General features: G+C 41.1%; 1 protein-coding gene across 2 annotated transcripts in view; it reads right to left on the bottom strand.

The window, feature by feature from the left end:
* The window catches only part of anos1a (anosmin 1a), a 53,733-nt gene that overhangs the window by 12,623 nt on the left and 27,484 nt on the right, over positions 1–13,626 (bottom strand). For both annotated transcript variants that reach the window (XM_051943090.1, XM_022195872.2), the window contains exons 5-8: positions 9,140–9,324; positions 8,541–8,670; positions 6,934–7,139; positions 2,033–2,159 (exon numbers count right to left, since the gene is read on the bottom strand). In XM_051943090.1, the coding sequence (XP_051799050.1) occupies positions 2,033–2,159; positions 6,934–7,139; positions 8,541–8,670; positions 9,140–9,324 (648 nt within the window). The remainder of the gene's footprint in view (positions 1–2,032; positions 2,160–6,933; positions 7,140–8,540; positions 8,671–9,139; positions 9,325–13,626) is intronic.

Here is a 13,626-nt window from a genome sequence, read left to right as displayed (position 1 = left end):
ATGGCCGTATTTTAAAGCATGAAGCTAACAAAGTTTAATAAACATCAATGTTACAAATTTGAGTGCTTAGCAGAAATAGAGAGAAAGAAAGAAACTCCCTGAAATACCGACCAGTCTTTCTACATGCAAGTTTTGGTTTTGATCATATGCAGGATACAGGTCATATATATATATATATATATATATATACAGTGCCATGAAAAATTATTTGCCCCCTTCCTGGCTTCTGTGTTTTTTGCATATTTATCACTCGCAAAGTTTTCAGATCATCAAACCAATTTTTATATCACACAGGGACAACCCAAGGAAATGCAAAATGCAGCTTTTAAATGATTCAATTTATTAAGGCACAAAAAAATCCAAACCTATCTGTCCCTATGTGAAAAAGTAATTGAACCTTGTCTGGTGAGCTATTTATTCTTACTACCCACAATCATGTGTTGAGATGTAAAAGGGGGGGAAACTGCCTGGTGAGGGATCTCAGGACTGCATTAAAAGTACCTGCTAAGTGGTGTCATTGACCCCCTTCTCTGTTCAGAGATGGCTGCTCTATTTTAGTTAAGATCAGTTATTTTACTCCTTTGTCTATTAACGTCTTGATTCATCCCTCACCATGCGGTTTCTCTGTACTTGGAGGAATGTGAGGCTGAAGACGTAAATGAGCGATGTGATTTGGGGGTGAGAATAAATACCTGGGATTCCCCACTAGTCATGTAGAATTGAGGAAGACTCATCCTCAACCTCCAAACCACATGACTCATGCCTCTAAAAGACCCAACACTATGCACCATGACTCAAAGAGTGAATTGTTTTCTAACTGCTTGGTGAGGGATCTCAGCTGCATTATAAGTACCTGGTAAGTGGTATCATTGGCCCCCTTCTCTGGTTAGAGATGGCTGTCTCTTTAATTTTCTTAAGCCTCCTCTCGATTAACTCTGTGAATCATCCCTCACCAGGCAGTTTCACACACATACACACTTCAGGGCATGTGTAGTTTGGGATTAACGGGTAATTTGGGATTCCCCACCAGTCATGCAGAACTGAAGAAGCCTCTTGGATGAGACAATAAACATATTGAAGCACCAAAAAGAGGAGTTCAACTGCCTTTTTATTGAAGCATCTATCAAATAGATAATTTTCTGTTTTCATTCTGTGTGGAATGCAATTAATAGCTGCTACTCTTATCCCGCTATTATTGGCACCAAAATTGTGAAGGCCTTTCTGAGAAATACTGCTGTAATTTGCAGAGAATACCTGCTCAATTTTGTAAAATATGGAAAATTTCCAGGAAACTATTTATTCACACTTCCATCGTTTACAATAATTTGGATGATTTTCCAAAATAAAGGCTTTTTTTTCTCCAGATGGCAGTCACTTCCAAGGAGAAAGGTCAGAAAGTAAAACTGTTGGAAAACATCCATACTTTTTATTTCACCAGCCTGGCAAAATGTCGTGAGCGGAAAATACCTTTGAACTTTTTCACCCACCTTAAACACTCGCACAACAAATGTGTCTTTCTCTCAGTTTCTACTCAGCAATGCAGAAGTGAGCACAAATTAATCACCTCCATCCTGCATGCACTCCAATGTTCATTTCTGTAATTATTCAAAAAATGTATTCGTTTTTCTGCATAATGTCAGGCATCACTTTGACAGGAACACCTTGACATTTCAAATTTAAAAGCTAAAAGCTCCATCATGCTGATAAGATTTAAGTGTGGAATGTTAAGGCGGCATCTGGGTGGAGTGCAGCTCGGCGATACAGACGATCAAAGATTTAACATCCCAGTGGGAGTCTTTCAGATATTTATACCCAAAAGTACTTTCATAAAATATCGCCATAAAAGTTCAAAGTAAAACTTAAAGAGCCTGGTAATACAATTTCAGAACCAAGACAGAAGTTTTAGAGCAAGAACCATTTCATATTTCTGTTTCAACAAATCTTTAGAAGACTCATTTTCCTTCATGTCAAGGTTATCAAGCTGGAATTTAAAACGTTGGTGTGTCCTTTCTGATTATGTGCGAAGACATACCGCGCTGTGTGGTGAAGTAGAGGACAGCTCGGGGTCCTTTGAGCTGACTTTGTCCCCAGTAGGACACTGCCTGGACCTCCACGCTGTAGCTCCGGTTCGACCGCATGCTGTCCAGCTCCACATAGCTCTGAAAGCACATGCAAGATGAGTCGTGCTGTCTGCTTTCAAAGAAAACATCCTGTTCTCTTCTGAAATGTTGGTCGTTCAAAGAAGTGAGAAGAAAAAAAAAAACTCTTGCACTTTGTTTTTCTTGTGCTTCATTTTTCTTACAGCTTTTCTTTAAATCCCGACAATGTCAGCCAGTGACAGAATGCTGAAGGCCACGTGCCAATTTCAAGCAACTCTCAAGTCTCTTGTACCTGCTTTCATTTCTGGGTGTTGGATATCATGTGTGTGTTTCTGCAGCATGTGGCATCAGAACAATAATGTCATGCTAATGTTACTGTTCAAAGAAAATATGGGCTTGAATAACAATATGACTTTTAATTGCTGGTGCAAAGGATGTTTGGGCCCTGAGGCTCCTATGTTTAGACAATTTATAATCACTTTTATTGAGCAGGTTTTATTAAAAGATTGAGACTGAGTAAACTAATTAATTTACCATCTGTGGTCTTGGCCACAATTTACTGCTACTTCAGATCTCTTAATATATATTAAAATTAGAATAATAATTTATTGATATGCAATAGAAGCTGATGCTATACATAGCAGATGAGGAAAGGCCTTTTACTTTTGGCTAACATTTCTACACATAAAGATAACAAAAATTTAAATTTGAGATATTTTTGCAACTCTTTTTCCCCCTCGATCTATTGTATGCAACTTCGCACACGAGGTTCTGCACCCCGATTGGCTCTGCTGCATTCATTGTCCTGCCTACCTTTCCGGAGATGACAGATGATTGGACCAGACCAGACTCCTGGCCTCCAGGAGTCTTATCAAGCCCCACTCCTGTCTTTAAAAGACCTCCCATCTGAGCCTCATTTGGGGCAGCTTTTGTGTGGAGTCCAGCTCAACCATGTGTCTCTTGAGTTATTGTTCTGTTCAGGGTTTTGTTAAGACACTTGATGTTTCATTTTAAGGTTCAAGGGCTTAAAGGGGAACTTCGTTTTTATTTCAACCTGGGGTCTGTTTTCATGTCATTTCATACATGTGAGTGATGGAGAAATGAATTTTCCACATAGCTCCAGTATTTAGCCAGGCAGGCAGCTTAGCAGCTCAGCTAGCAGCTCAGCTAGCGAAAAGTATGGGGCAACTTGCCCCCCCGCGTCGAAGTCCGCCCTAACGTGCTTTTTTCCCCACATTGACCGGCTCGGATCGTCTCAATGAGTGTCCCACAACATACTAGAGATGAGAAGTGAACGAAAACCTCCACCAGTTTTTTGGCGCGAGCTCTTGCGTGATTTCGCAAGCTCTTGCACGATTTCGGAACGAGATTTGCTTTCTAGCGTCCCCAGATTTGGATACAGACCACAACAAAGAGCAATCGCCAGGTAATGTAGAGGTTTTCGTTCACTTCTCATCTCTAGTATGTTGTGGGACACTCATTGAGACTATCTGAGCCGGTCAGTGTGGGGAATAAAGCACGTTAGGGCGGACTTTGACGTGGGGGGAGGGGCAAGTTGCCCCATACTTTTCGCTAGCTGAGCTGCTAGCTGAGCTGCTAAGCTGCTTGCCTGGCTAAATACTGGAGCTATGTTGAAAATTCATTTCTCCATCACTCACATGTATAAAATGACATGAAAACAGACCCCAGGTTGAAAAAAACCGAAGTTCCCCTTTAATTAGGAGGCTGAAAAGTGATTTGGTAGGTAGCACTATCGCCTTGCAGCTAGAAGATCCCCAGTTCATATACCCTACCTGGGACTGGGATCTTTCTGCATGGAGTTTGCATGCTCTCCCTGTGCATGTGTGGGTTTTTGCAGGCTTCCTCCCACAGTCCAAAAACATGTTTAAGTTAATTGGTGGTTCTAAATTGTCTGTAGGTTTGAATGTGACTGTGATTGTTAGTCTCTATATGTAGGCCTGTGATAGACTGGCAACCTATCCAGGGTGCCCCATGTCTTTGCCCTAAGTCAGATGGGATAGACTGCAGTCCCGCTCCCCGCGATCCTAATAAGGATTAAGTAGTGTATGGATGATGGATGGATGGGTGGGCTTAATTAGGAACAATTTGTCTGTTGGAACCATTGTTTGCTTGTAGAAATAGCTGCAAATTCAAATGTATTCTCAGTTTGGTTTGTATTTTAGTGAATTAAGTTTAGAAAGATTTTTATTGTTGGGTAGGTTAGATACACTCGGAGTTCAAGAAGAGGTCCTCTTTTGGTTGCATTTATTTTATTTAAGTAGCACCTTTCACCCTCAGTTCTTCACTTTTGTGCTTTGTTAAAATACCTGCCTTTCAATAACGCCACCTCTGTTCATTTTGGCAAAACGGAGTCCATCTGCTGTTTTGTTACCTCCCCAGTTCACCCTAAACAGCTGGGCTGTAACACGATATAATTCACAAATGCAGAAACAAAAAATAAAGCATCAACATAATATAATCATGGGTAAAGTAATTTTTTTTTCACTGGTGAGAATAACAATTACAAATTTGACAAAAGGTGACTAGCTGAAATGTAGTTTCCCATTTTGTAAATGAACCACTGTATTTCCAATGGCGAGCCATTTCAAGGTTCATTATTTTTTATTCATCACCCTGTTATAGTACTCTACAGCATAAATTTCGAATGTATTTCGAATTGCAAGAACTGAGGTATAGATATTAATACATAAAAATGAGTCATAGATATTAATACATAAATTGCTACTTGTCAAAATTACATTTTTAGCTTGGAATTACAATATGGAAAAACTGAATTAAAAATATGTTCCTGAATTTGTACAGAAGTGGTTAAAGTTGATTGGTTGAAATGATATTTGCAGATATCTACAGTGAGCATTTCCATTAGTAAGAACTACATTGTTGATTCAGGTATTCTGACTAGATATCTTGTATTAGAATTTCAACTCGTCAAATTTGCATTGTTGATGTGGTAGCTTGGTATTCTAACCAGTCAAAACGGGTTTCTTGGCATCTGTATTTGCTGTTGCTGCTACTGCTGTACAGCACAGTTTCTAAATTTGCCAACAAATACAACAATTTGAATCAATTTAAATGAACTAAATTTATGAATTAGGTTTCTAAAACTCAAATTTCAACTTCACTCTAACACTGAAGTGCAGCAACACACTAATATGTACTGCAATGCGACAGGGGATTTGTAGTCCACTGCCCTCTTGAAGGTTTTATGATGTTTATGAAAGTTTTTTATGAATTCCCGTCGAAATGTTGTCAAATTTCTCCCAAGTTCGAACTATGTTTATTGGCTTCTACGCTCAGCATTCCAAGCTAAACATGGCAAAGAAGTGTCTTAAAACCCTTATGTTTAGGTCTTAAACAGCAGCTGTACCGCTTTACGTCAACAGTAAAAGGTGTAAAAAATAAAATGAACGTGCAGTTCTGACAGTATTGTCAGTGGGTTTATAAAATTGGACAGCATTTTATCTGATCCATTAACTGATTTGTTTTGCCACAGGAAAACAGGCTAAAAGAGGTTGAGGATAATAGCTTAGCGCGCTAGACCCATGCTCTGAAGACACAAGGGTCTAGGCACGCTCGACAGGGAGGGAGGCGGGCTAAAAGGTTGTCTATCAAATCACTCTGCAGCAAATGGGTAGGTATACAACCAATCAGCGCAATGAATAGGCTCCTAGAGCGCTGGAAATCTGAGGATGTGGTAGTTCGGTGAAGCCTTATTTATACAGTCAATGGGTGAAGCTCAAGTATATTACAGACATGTTAACAGAAAGATTATTCAGAGTCGGTGCTAATGGAGCTCAACGACTGTTGTTGTTGTTGTTGTTGTCGACCCTGGCAGAGAATTAAATTTGTTGCCATGGGTTGTCTAGCGCGGCGAGGCTAGTTGTTTCCGGTTGTTTCTGTCAGAATCGTCACGCCTCTGTCGTCACTTAGTTACGCCCGCCTTCTGACTCTACACTTCATGGTGATTCGTCGGCCAGTTTTAGGAGCATCCAGCCTAGAGCCTTATGAAGGGTAACTAGACCCACCCTGGCAGAGAATTAAATTCGTTGCCGTGGGTTGTCTAGCGCAGCTAGGCTATGAGGATACTAGCCTAGCTTAGCTAGACTGTATTCCCGTTATAAGGGATATACGGGAATACGGTCTAGCCCTCCTCCATTGACACATTTTGACAGGTTTTCAAGCTCCGAGCAGATCAGACCGAACCAATCAGAGCACCAGAGGCGGGAGTTAACGATGCGACCGCAACAGAGCGAGGTTTCTCTCGTGCGCTTTCCTCTGTTTTGCACGGGCTGAATTTGTTCTTAAAACCTCAACAAGAAGCAGCTCTTAAAGCTTTTCTTTTTAAAAAAGATGTATTTTTAATTCCGGCAGGCTGTACGATAGAATGCGTACTGCTGCCCTCCACTGTTGAAAGGGAGAGCTTAGATTTTCCTCAGGACCCCTGTACGGCGAAGGAAGCTGTTAAAACGACAAAACATCATGGCGGAAAGGCAATTGTTAGGTCGCTTAGTGATTGCGTCACACGTGTTACGCTGATTGGCTCTCTCCAATTCAAGCTGTGATCGGTAGTCCCGCCTCTGGGCTAGATTTGGTTCAATGGAGCAGTTCCAGACTGACTTTATGTGTATTTGTAATACACAATATAAAGGCTGTCTGGTCCCCAGGCAATGAGGATACTACATTTATTTGCGCTTCTTCACTTGTTACGTAACAAAATTTAGGCTGGAAGACATTTAGCCATGTGTAACCTGGTGTGCAGGATACTAGACTGGTGAGTAAGTAACCTCAGGACATTTACTGTGTTAGAACTCACCTCTCTGACTGTCTTCCTCCTCTTGGTCAGCGATGAAGCAGAGGAATGTCCGACTGCCGTCCAGCTCCATGCGACCTTATAGTGGTGGACGGGGACGTCTAAGTCAGTCAGCATGTTCCACTGGATCCTGGCCGACACCGTCCTGCCAGGGCCGAAGCTCATATTGGCCACTTTCAGCTCAGTGGGAGCTGGAGGGGTGGAGGGATCTGGGGGTCACATGTTTAATATTGTCATTGTGTGTCTACAAACAATCACAAAAGATTATTGCACACTGACAATGAGATTTATGGGATGACGGCAAATTTAAAAAAAAGCAACTCTCCACACAACAGCAGTATTAGAATTTATTAGAAACAGAAATTGCAGAGAACATTACATACACAAGATGAAATTTTAATGAAGATGATGAGGTCATAACAGTTATTGCGCATATGTGAATACGCATACATACATACATGAGTGTGTTTGTATACCAGAAAAAAATATGCTAAAAAAAACCCTGCAAAAATAACTAACATATACTGGTTACAATGAATAAAAATGAGATCTTTTTAGTTAATTTAAATAAAGATAAAGATAGATAAAGTTAAAGATTGCACAATTTTATTATTTGCAAAAAAAAATAAAATACTGATTTATGATGTAGCTGTAGAGAATTAAATTCGTTGCCGTGGGTTGTCTAGCGCGATTAGGCTACTTTACTGAAGTATTAAGTTAAGTTTGAACTAGTCATAATGACACAGATAAACTGTATTTCTGACTAGTTGAAACGTAATTTCGGATATCTCGCAAATTGCTTTTTGAACATTCTTACGGGACTCCAACTGAATCCACACATGACAAGCCGTTTTACTGCCCTGTCAGAACAGTCTGAGAATAAAGTTGTCGTTCATTTTGACAGTAAGTCTCAAAATGAAGCTTAAACTCTACGCTGACGACTTCTTTCTATTCCGTGGTGTTTTCTAATTATCATATGAATATGACATGAAAGCCACACAGCATGTTCCGCTACTTCTGCCAACTATGTTCAAATGCCTGAAACTGGACAAACATCCAGCAATTCCAATTAGTTATAATAGAGTTTGAGATATCTGCAACTATTATTTTACCTCAACAAATCTTATACTTGTTGATCTCTCTTTTTTCATATTTTCACCTCAGTTTGTCTTTTAGTAAATTATTTACTTTTTTATATTGTGGTTCTAAAGTTTAAAATTATTATTATGATTATTTCATTGATTCTTCATAAAATTCTTCAATATTACTGTGAATTAGCTCAATTGCTCCAATCTGTACTAAAAGTGCAATTAAAACAAAGTCAGACTGACTGATTCCTGGTGGTGTGTGGTTCAGTTTGTTTTAGGGATCAGACATCACCAGCTGTTGCAATCTAGATGTGCCTTGCTTAAACTTCTTTAGTCGCAAAAGGGTGAAAACCACAATCCAGACTGTGACTGGTTGTCCTGTTCCTGTTTAAATCAAGTCAACAACTGCAGAAAATATGTTTCCTAGACGATAGGGAGCATTTTGTTCTTTTTCTGTCAACACAAAGTACAATTTTAAGGATCCTTTTTGTCATCAACAAGAACAAACAAACACACACTGACCTCTGCTGGAGTGGATGTGTCTGCTGGGTGTGGTGAAACCTCTGGTTCCATGGGTGTTGACGGCCGCCACTCTGAACTGGTACCAGCGACCAGACCGGATGTCAGACAGCCTCGCTCCCTGCTGTGTGGTCTGAGATGGAAAAAGATGTGATGTCGGTGATGTTTGAAAAAAAACTGAAGATGTTTCTTTTTCTCTCTTTTCCAAGAAAGATGATTCTCCTTCAGCTTATTGCAATCATCTATGGGTCACTCCAGAATTTTATGTCCCACCCATCAAATTTTAAATAGTCCATGTACAAAATACGAAAACATGCAGTTGTTGTGCAAATTTACCTGTTCTGAGAAAAGAAGGTTTTTAAAAATACAAGCCTGTGATAGTGTATCACCTATTATTGACGAATATGTAGCAGAAAATTATAAAAGAGAATGTGAAGACCGTATGTCCTCCAATTCTTGAGTGACCCCTATACCATTTCATGATACACATAAATTCACAGTTTAGTCATTTTCATTTGCATATTTTACTGTTCCTGGCGATAAAACAGTTGAGCGTGGATCAAGAGGATCATCCATCTTCACCTCGGTGTCTCTGAACTAACCTGTGCAACCACCTGCCAGGAGGTGGCGGTGTCCTCACTGGGCTGGATGCCAAAGTTCCACCTCCTCTGCAGGATGTAGACCACGGGCTCGGCAGAGATGTTGAAGCGGGAGGACCAGCGCACCTCCAACTGGCCTGAGGAGAGTTCCTCAAAGCCCAGCTCCTTCCTCGGCTTCAGAGGAGCACCTGGACAGAAAAAATGTAGAACAAACAATCACTAAAGTATAAAACTGAGGAGATGCTTGTGAGCAAGCAGTGCTTTCAATCTTTTGCTACTCAATCTATGCTAAAAATGACTTAAATTAGATGTGACTGTACTTCACAGGGGGCTGCACACTGGAATACTGGCTAGCACTTCCGCCTTGCAGCAAGAAGATCCCTGGTTCAAATCCTGGCCTGGGATCTTTCTGCATGGAGTTTGCATGTTCTCCCTGTGCATGCGTGGGTTTTCTCCGGGCACTCCGGCTTCCTCCCACAGTCCAAAAATATGCTGAGGTTAATTGATGACTCTAAATTGCCCGTAGGTGTGAATGTGTGTGTGATTGTTTGTCTGTATATGTGGCCCTGCGACAGACTGGTGACCTGTCCAGGGTGTCCCCTGCCTTCGCCTGAGTCAGCTGGGATAGGCTCCAGCACCCCCCGCAACCCTAGTGAGGATAAATCGGTGTAGAGAGAATGGATGGATGGATGGATGTACTTCACAGGTGAAAGGGTTTTAGATGTTTTCCAAAAAGAAAAAAAAAAAAAGTGGTTTATTCTTCTCCAATATCCCTCCTGGAGTCAACCATCTATGCTGTAATTCTCAGCACATATCACCCATGTCCCAGCAGAGAGGACATGGAGCTCTCAGTCAGCTTAGTCAGCTTCCCCCAGGGCTGCAGGGATTTACAGCTTTACTCAGTGTCACGGTGTGAAAAGGCAAAATGAGTTTCCCCACATCATTCCTCTCCCATCATGTGTGCTATCATCAGGACGCCCCAAACTCGCTGCTGAATGCGGCAAGCAGGATCTGTTCTTCCTCAGTTTTCTTTGATCCCTCCTCCGACAATGGAGGCCTAAGTAGGGCAAACTCCACCTGACTCCGACTCGCAGAAGTGCAGACAGCACAAACACTGTTTGTTTAAGAGAGATTTTCCACCTGGAATTACCTAATTTATCGGAGTGAAGGCCTGAGGGAGGCTGATATGACACGTTTTTTTTTCATTTGACAAGAAGTTTATGACAGTTTAAGTCTGTCACAGTAAGTAATACTTAAAAACAACAATAACACACTACTTTTCTAATGAATGCCACTTTAAAATAGGCTTCAGCGTAATAAGATCGCAACTGCATTTAACCCTGTGATCTGCTCAGACCCCCTATGATAGAAGCAGATGGTTTTGGGGGCAGAGTTGCCTGGAAAATCCAGACTGACTTTATTTATGTATTAATATAAATACAAATAAAGGCAGTCTGGCATTGTGATGATAGGAGACGATTTCAAAAAGGAGGAGCTAACGAATGCAGCTTGAACGAGAAAGAACCAATCAGCGTAACACGGATGTGACGCACAAACAAATCGACCTTGAAGTCCATGTAGTCCAAACAACAATGGCATGCAGCCGAGAAAGCGTCGCGGTGAATGATTACTGCCATTTTTGTCACAAAAATCTGCGAATACATGGGGTACTCTCAAGTACAACACTTATTTTTGAAAAGGCTACGCAACAAAAGACTCCTTCCGAAGGATTAGCGGTGTTAGGAAAAACTTTGTTAATGTTTGTGTTTGGTTACGGGAGGTGTGCAGGTGTTTTATGGGTAATCCAGGCGCTGAAGATGACGCAGCATTAACTCCCGCCTCCCGTGCTATGATTGGTCGTACCAAACTTTCCCGGGAGGGAAACGCGATTCAATTCACCCAATGCCAAACTGATTCTCCTGTATCTCCTTAGCCTAGCCGCGCTAGACCCATGTTTCTGACAGCACAAGGGTCTAGGGAAGCTCGACAGGGAGGGAGGCGGGCTAAAAGGTTGTCTATCAAATCCCTCTGCAGCAATTGGGTAGGTATACAACCAATCAACGCAACGAATAGGCTGATGTAGTTCCGAGAGCACCGGTGGATTGTGGTTAAGTCCCATTAGCTTCCCAACCAGCGGAGCCAACTGGTATATTAAGGATTTGCCATATCCCGTCGGCATAAGTCCAAATACGTCTTTCTTCTCAATGAAACACTTCAGTGCCGTCCTTTGTTTATCTTTCAAGTTGAATTTTAGCTTCAAATCTTTAACGGCTGTGGCCAAAGCCGAGTCGAAAGATAACTGTTTATTGTGCGCCGGTTGTTTCTGTCAGAATCGTCACGCCTCTGTCGTCACTTAGTTACGCCCGCCTTCTGACTCTACACTTCATGGTGATTGGTCCGGCCAGTTTTAGGAGCATCCAACTTCGAGCCTTATGGAGGGTAACTAGACCCACCCTGGCAGAGAATTAAATTCGTTGCCGTGGGTTGTCTCGCGCGGCTAGGCTAGTATCTCCTAACATGGAGATAGGAGATTACATGGAGATTCAGTTTGGATTTTCCAAGCTAGGGGCAGAGTAGAAAAATGCAATCTAATTTATGTTTTACTCATTTCACTTTGTATTTGTATTAAAATAAGTACATAACTGTATAAAAATGTAAATTTTAAAGCAATGTAGGGACAGTGTACCAATTACTATCATCCATGTTGCTGTAATCCTGTGACCCAAGTTCCATGGAAACATCAATACTGATGTTCTGTTTGATGAACACCAACTTGTAGAGCGTTGATGTGTCCCCTGCAGTTGATTAAACACCAGTGAATTGAATTTTCAACCCAAAATCTATTTTACATGAAGAAACAACCTGTCAGCAATCACACACAGAAATACTGTATTTAATCAGTGGACACCCCTCATTTTATCACATCACATGTTTTTGCTGTTTCTTTTACTAAAGTAGAGGTTTATTATCACTATTATTGTTGTTATCATTATATTGCTAAAGGGTACTGCAAGGGTGTAAATATTATTTGTTTAGCAAGAAATAGTACTTGTATATCCTAAGAAAGTACCAGAAATGTTCAGAAAGTAGCTTGAAATGCATTTTTGAAGGGAAACAACAGTGTACTGTATACTGTACAATGGAATTCAGCTACAAAAACTCAACTACAAAATACTATTCTTCTTACACACTTTGAATCATTGCTCCCACCCACAAGATTCATAACCTACAGCAATGGCAAGATGCAAAACAAAAACATGAAGGGTAGACATGGTTTACATGGATTCAATCATAAACACAAATATAGATGCAAGATAACTGCAGAGTGGTCATTATGTGCGTACAGTTTCGAGTTTACCTAGATGTTTCAACACTGGATTCCAGACAGAGAAGAATGGTAGTGTCTACAGATACGGACCCGTACCCGTAGCCTGTTGCCTACGGATACGGCACTTTCCATTTGCCAGACAGATACGGACCCGTACGCGAGTCTCGCGAGTCAAGAAGCTGCTAACCACTGCAAACTGTTGAAAGGTAAGCAAAGGTTAAGGTTAGGGTTAGTGTTAGGGTTAGGTTTAGGGTCCGTAGCTGTCGTACCGATGCTACGGGTCCGTACCTCTAGCGTCTACTGGGAGTCACGTGACCAGATCTCGCGTATCTGATTAGCAAATGGAAAGTGTTGTATCCGTAGGCCACAGGCTACGGGTACGGGTACGGGTCCGTACCTCTAGCAACTACCGAGAAGAATTTGTCCCTGGAACCCCTGAGAGTATATTTTACTTTCTCTAATTGTATGAATTGTGTCAGGTCAGTAAACCACAAACATACTTCAGGTGGATTTTTTTTAATTTTCAATGTAATAATATTCTACTACGTGTTAGCTGGGTCATAAAAGCAATTATGTATTTGTAACTTTTCCTCAATGTTGTGTCTCTTCTATCTGTGGTACCAAATATGGTCACACCTGCATTGGGTTGAAGATCTATATTCATTACTTCTGACAGCATTTTAAAGATGGTAGACCAATAAGTAGCCAGGGCTGGACATGACACAAAAAACATATGTGTTAGATCAGTAGGAGAGTTTTGACACCTGCTTGCATCTGTGTTATGATATATTTTAGCCCAGTCTTGCTTTTGCTTTGGGGTAGCGGATGCGATGTAGAATCTTGAATTGTACAATGCTTAATTTGGCACAGGAAGTGCTGCTGTTAACTCTTAGAAGAGCACTCTCCCAAGTATCCTCTTTCAAGTCTTCCCCCAGCTCATTCACCCAGTCTGCTCGGATCTTTGCCAGTGTTGTGTGTGTGTGTTTTTTTAAGAGGTTGTACTATCATTAACCCTTGAGATAAGTCTTTTCAAATTGAACGGGGATTTTAACAGATCTCCTAAACCAGAAGGTGATGTTATGTATGGAAAGTTGGCATCATGTTGTTGAAGGAAGTGGCAGACTTGAAAATATGGAAACAGGCTGGACCGAGGAAGGCCAAA

This window comes from Acanthochromis polyacanthus, chromosome 22, assembly GCF_021347895.1.
Source record: "Acanthochromis polyacanthus isolate Apoly-LR-REF ecotype Palm Island chromosome 22, KAUST_Apoly_ChrSc, whole genome shotgun sequence".
In the NCBI taxonomy this organism is placed as follows: domain Eukaryota; kingdom Metazoa; phylum Chordata; class Actinopteri; family Pomacentridae; genus Acanthochromis; species Acanthochromis polyacanthus.
The sequence above is the reverse complement of the archived record's forward strand: the minus strand, read 5'-3'. Positions and strand labels throughout refer to the sequence as shown.